This window comes from Haplochromis burtoni, unplaced genomic scaffold (assembly GCF_018398535.1).
Source record: "Haplochromis burtoni strain Fernald_Lab_line unplaced genomic scaffold, NCSU_Asbu1 Contig_3750, whole genome shotgun sequence".
In the NCBI taxonomy this organism is placed as follows: domain Eukaryota; kingdom Metazoa; phylum Chordata; class Actinopteri; order Cichliformes; family Cichlidae; genus Haplochromis; species Haplochromis burtoni.
Genome location: NW_024586111.1, coordinates 1 through 5867, shown reverse-complemented (window position 1 = coordinate 5867; position 5867 = coordinate 1). Strand labels below are relative to the sequence as shown.

Below are 5867 nucleotides of genomic sequence, written 5' to 3'. Positions count from 1 at the left end.
AATACAGTCACAAAAGCTCAAATATGCATCTTTGCTATTTGGAAATAATAAATGCACAAACTGTGGACTAAATAAACAATTTCTTTGAGTCATCATTTTTAGGAGAATTTGTTTGCAATTGAGAAAAACCATAACCACTCTGAGTAACAAGATTGATATAAAGATAACAGTGCGACAGACGCATTTGTTTCCAAACTTGCAATTTATTTTGTTTCCTGTATACAGAGAGTTCACATACTGGCAGACAAAACTCATAATTTAAAAGCTTTAATTCACAACAGATGTTAGAGAAACTTTTTTTTTTACTTACCAAGCAGAAACCTGCTCGGTAACTGTTACCACTTGGCAGTTAGATAGTTCATATCATTCCTTCTAGTCTTTCATGAATAATACGCTATTTCCGTTGAAAAAGCAGGACAATGTCACACATTTGTTGTCTTTCCCAGAAATACGTCCTTTCCCCCCCTTTTTTTCCATCAATTTTCACATTCTTTTACGTATCTGTTTATTTGACCCCAAATTTGGCATTGATTTTAATCTCTTTATGAGACCCCATGAGCATAAGATGGTTTTACTGTAAGTTACCTTTAGAGAAAAGCACAATTGTCATCATGCCCCTGTGTTTTTCCCTATGGATCAAACACACGATGGTTCTTGGACTCTCTGACCCTTTTTCACTTTTCATTTTTGTTTCAGAGAAACGAAACATGCTCTGCACACCATCTCCCCTCCTTAACATCTGTTTCTAAAAATAACTCTTTTTAGGGGAAAGGGGCCTTTAAAGCATTTTTCCAAGAAGAGCACTGACTTTAAGAAACATGGACATAACTGTGTTTGAGCGCGACATCTAAAGTGCTGAGAAAAGGAGATGCTGATAATGAACTCGTATATTTCACATTAAACAGAAACTTTTGTGGAAATCTGGCACCAAAAATAATGTAACTGTAAATTGTAATTTGATGGATGAAAGTGTAATTGCTGAAAGCTGCTACAGACTGTCAGTCACACTAAATACATTCCAGCATAATTGCTACTTCGAATATTCTGCGATCGCCACACTGCTTTAGTGGCTTTAAAGATTATAATGTTCACATAAACATGAACCAAGGTGCATTGAACAGCTTATTCAAGTTGCAGTGTTTGGTTTTATTTATTATTTTGGATCTTACTGCTTAATCACACAGTGATCTGGTTACATTCTAAGTCATTTCTGAAGTTATGAAGGAAAATCCACTCTGTTGCCTCACTTTTCCATTTAAAACGTGTGATTTTATTGTTTTCAGTTATATTCTTGCTTATTGGTAAATTCAAAAGTGGAATTTCTCATATGATGCAATGTCATAAAATTACACTGTGTCAGTGCAGGATATGACATATGCAGTGAGTCAAGCAGTAAAAAGTTTCTTTGCACCTTGGACGCTGCGATACCTTAAAGTCTGCATATATGTATGGATATACACATGTTCGACAAAAAAATGACGAATGTCTCCAAGAGGTAAGAAAGTAATAAAATTACTTCATTATCACTCAAAGCAACTCATAAACTTTTCTCTAAATGATGAATGTGTCATCATCAACTTCTCCCTGTCTGATGCAGTACCACCAGCAGATTTGGGGGCATGATATGGAGAGGTAACTGAGGGGGCGGATGCGGGGGGAATGGGGGGTCGGAGAGAGAGGTGAGTAAGAGATGAGTCAACAGCTCTGCAATATAAGATGCCCTGATGGAGCCTGACAGTGGCATACTCGCAGACACCAAACCGAGGTAAGGTCAACTCTCTGCTCCTCTTTGCACGGCTCATTCACCTTTATCTCACAGGGGCGAATGTCTTTGTTTCTCAGTCTGTGTCAACTATCAGACTTGTGGTTTCTCCATTCATGAGTGCAGCTTTCTGATTATATTCAATTTAAAATTTGTAGTGAAGGATGTCAGCGACAAAAGTTTTTATAGAGAAATTCTTGCTTATTAGTTACATGTGTTTTAACTGAAGTTAAAGTTTGAAGGGTGTAAAGGAAACTTGTACTTTCTTTTACTGTTCTCAGGGAATTTTGGTAACATTTTGGAAAACTGGAGAGATTAATTGCGGGAGCCAAAATCAGTGATCTTTGTACCTGTTATACAGCCAGAAATTCACAGGTGTCTCTATCACAAATATTTGCACCAAAGAGGTTGAGTAAATTACCGGCAGGAAGCATGTGTACAAACATCTGTAATGTGATTAAATATAGATAGGAACTCATCCAGTTTTTTTTTAGTGAGATGATATAGTGAAATTGAAAGAAAGAAAAGGATTCTTTATCTCTAATCGTTTAATTTTCCATTCCTCTCCTAGGAACACCATCTTCTTTCTTTGTTCTTTACAACAGTGGAAATACACAACGCTATGGACTACGGTCTGGTGCTCCTGTTTTCTCTGTTTCAAGCTTTAAGCATGGGCACAGCAGCTCCTTTGCCAGTGGAAGTAGTGACGATGAAATCAAAAGTGAAGTGGATGGCTGAACAGCTGCTGGTTAGGCTGGACAAAGACATACAGGTAGCTATAGTTCTGTGTACAAAGACAGAATTTTTAGTGTTTGAAAGAGTCGATGTGTTATTAACCCTAATGCGTTCGCCTCCCAATTAAAGGTCCCAGTTAACTGGACTCTCAACCCACCTACTGATGATTTGGATGGAACTTCCTCCATAGTGACGGTCTTGAATGGTTACAACAGCCTGATCTCGGACACCTTTAACGGGGTCTCCCAGATCAAGTACGACATCTCTTCACTGACAGGCTACATTGATCCGTGGAGGCAGAGGCACTGCAGCCAACAGCGACCAAAGCCTGAAGTACCAGGGCCACTGCAAGAGCTACAGAGCCACAAAGAATTCATTCACACCGTGGGCATCGAGGCGCTCATGAGAGTGAAGGAGTTTCTAAATCGGCTGCTGAAGAACCTGGATCAGCTGGAGACTTGCTGAAGGATGTACATCAGGACCAGTATTTCCAAGCTATCGCCCTGATTGTTGGACAACATTTGTAAAGTCTCCATCAGCGATGCCTGACTTAACATTCTGAGTTGTCCACGTTGAAAACTTGATAATGTTTTGAACTGAAATTCTTATTGAACAGGCACTTATTTATATACACTGTGTATTTATTTATATATGGTAATTAGAAGATATGTATTTTGTAAAATAATGTGTTTTTTTTTACCACAGCAACACAAATGTTTCAGGAGAAATTTTAAATGACACAAAAGTAAATCAGCTGTTTACAAGGTTTGTACTATGACACTGCTGTTGTGTCAACAAAGAGCTCTGAGTGAAGAATGTGTTTCCCATTAAGCCAGTCATCAAGCTGACTCAGCAGTGTAGCATTAAAACTGGAGGATATGTCATCCTTGGAAATTCCTGACAACCATCCTGAAACTTGCCAAGAAAGCCGCATGATGTTTGCATGAGAGCTGGAAGAATTGGGGAGGAGAAACTTTACTTCAGTGCAATATCACATCTTCCAAAAATGTCTATTTATATCCACGGATGACACGTTATTTTGCTGTGCAGCTGGCACTATTTTTGTTGCAATAAAATATCAATACATTTTTTAACAAACTGATTTTTGGTGTTGTGTGAAGTTCTCTCACTTTTGTCTAGTGGATTTAAGATGAAATCAGAATAATCAGGATGAAGTGAAAAAGGCACGTACAGCAGGTTAATGTATAATTTCATCGTGGGTGTTCATCTCTTGCTACACTTGTACAGTCAGGGGACATGAGTGGGAAGTGTTTTCCCAGAGCTATCGGCTTATGATTAACTGCTGATAAAAACTAACACGAGAAAAGCGAGCGTAAGGAAAACCATCGTAAGACACTAATAAATCTTTCAACAAGACAAATGTGAGTCACAACAAAATACAACGCTTTATTTTCTCCTTAAAATCCAGGTACATGTACAAAAATGTATCCTTACATAGATTTACTTCGCTGGTTAAAAGAGTAAACAAACAGACAGAATGAATGAAGTTCGGCATGTGGGCATCAAGCTGTACAGTTTACTTTCAGTTTGACACAAAACCAACTTCTAGGAAAATCTGTTGTACTCTCAAACCTCACACAGAATGCCAAATATAGAGTTCCTGTTTTTCGGAACTTAACCTGACATACACACACACACACACAGACACACACACATTCTCACATGTACACAAAAACGCACAGTTAACTATCGAACCATTTACTTCTTTTGATGCTCGCGCCACTGTTGCCCATCAGTTTCTTCTTGTACTGCTCCACCAGGCTCTCAAAGCGGTCTCCGTGCTTTTGCTTGAAATGCTTCTTATCTGTTTTAACCTTCTGAAAAGACACAAAACAACATGTCATGTGGAGTTACAGAACAATAAAACAAGCAGCTTATTATTTTATAAACAACAAAAAAAAACAGTTTAGGAGTACTGCTGACAGACCGTATGAGTAATGTAACTGCAGTGTACTAACTAACAGTTAGTAACACTTATATAGTGTGACTACTCCAAGTCAGGGATATCAAACATAACACGTAACCAGCCAAGCAAAGACTCCAATCTGCCCCACTAGACGTCTTTAGAAAATGTGAAGGAGGACATAAATTTTTGGATCTTTAACTGTATTATTATCCTACTGATGACCTCCACCACAGCCATTCATATACACCAAAGAAAATTTGTTTGTTTTTTTCAATTATGTACAACAGAAATTTATTTTACACATACACTGTACAAATGAACAGAATCTTTCTGCTTTATAATCACAGAAAACTGGGTATTCAGCTGTCAGGACCTTTTCTGTAATTTTCCAAAATAATATTATATAAAAATAAATATAAAAATACTGCAATGCAAGCTGTTATCAGAGACTGTACTGACAAAAATGAATACATGAAACAGTAAGCTTCTATCAACATTGACCAACACAAAGACGAAGGTAGAGGAAAAGTTTGATTTCTTGCAAATACCGATCGTTAACACTTTGTCACTTAAATCATTTTAAATTTTGATGTTTTAATCTTTCTTTTAACTGACAGTGATATTAGCTCCCTGACATTCATGTGTTTGCACAATTTGCAGTAATGCAGAGAGAGAGAGACAGAATATCAACCAAAAATCCACCAAAAAAAAGACTATGAATCAAGTGAATCAAGTATTAGATCTCCAAGCAAAACATGAATAAGTACTTGGTAGAGAAATCCTTGTTCGTAATGAAAGCCATAAGACATTTCTTGTTGGTCTCTAAGTTTCTACACATTTTTGGAGGCATCTTAGCCCACTCCTCTTTATAGAAACTCTCTAAACCCTTCAGATTTCCTGGCTGCCGCTTTTCAAATCGAAACTTAAAATTCCCTCCACACATTTTCTATTAGACTGACATCTGGCCACAGCACTCACTCCCAAGACTTCTCTGAATCATTTTATATCACTGAAAAACGTAAGACGGACCAGTACATGAGCAAGGGGATGTTGAGCAAGGGGATGTTGTGTGCACTGCAAGATTTCTAGACATTATGTGCGTTACCAGTTGCTTTGTACACATAGTTGAGATGAGGAGAATGTAATTGACTGACTGATTGTAATCTGGCTGAGTTAATGTGAGTTGCACACAATGACATGCAAATCAATTTATAACATTTATGTAGTGCGTTTCAGGTTTATTGCAATTTTTGTGCAATATCTCTAAAATTAGAAACATCCTGTCTCAGAGTGAAATGAAAAACGTGGCAGGACTACTGTAATTCCTTATCAGAATGTCCTAAAAATGTCCCAGATATGCCTTCAGTCGATCAATGCTGCATTTGGACAGGAACAAGAAAAAGAGAGCATACAGTGGGGCAAAAAAGTATTTAGTCAGCCACC

The 5867-nt window shown here is 37.7% G+C and overlaps 1 protein-coding gene across 1 annotated transcript; it reads left to right on the top strand.

The window, feature by feature from the left end:
• Positions 1 to 21: 21 nt before the first annotated feature.
• On the top strand, positions 22 to 3595 carry LOC102292391 (leptin). The gene is made up of 2 exons (XM_005953331.2): positions 22 to 2534; positions 2627 to 3595. The coding sequence occupies exons 1-2, from the start codon at positions 2385 to 2387 to the stop codon at positions 2960 to 2962; spliced, it is 486 nt and encodes a 161-aa protein (XP_005953393.1). The 5' UTR covers positions 22 to 2384; the 3' UTR covers positions 2963 to 3595.
• The last annotated feature ends 2272 nt before the right edge of the window (positions 3596 to 5867 follow it).

Bases quoted from the DNA above. Each gene is read 5' to 3' on its own strand.
- LOC102292391 (XM_005953331.2), top strand. From the start codon at position 2,385: ATGGACTACGGTCTGGTGCTCCTGTTTTCTCTGTTTCAAGCTTTAAGC. The intron at 2,535-2,626 runs GTAGCTATAGTT...TCCCAATTAAAG, and splicing joins GGCTGGACAAAGACATACAG to GTCCCAGTTAACTGGACTCT.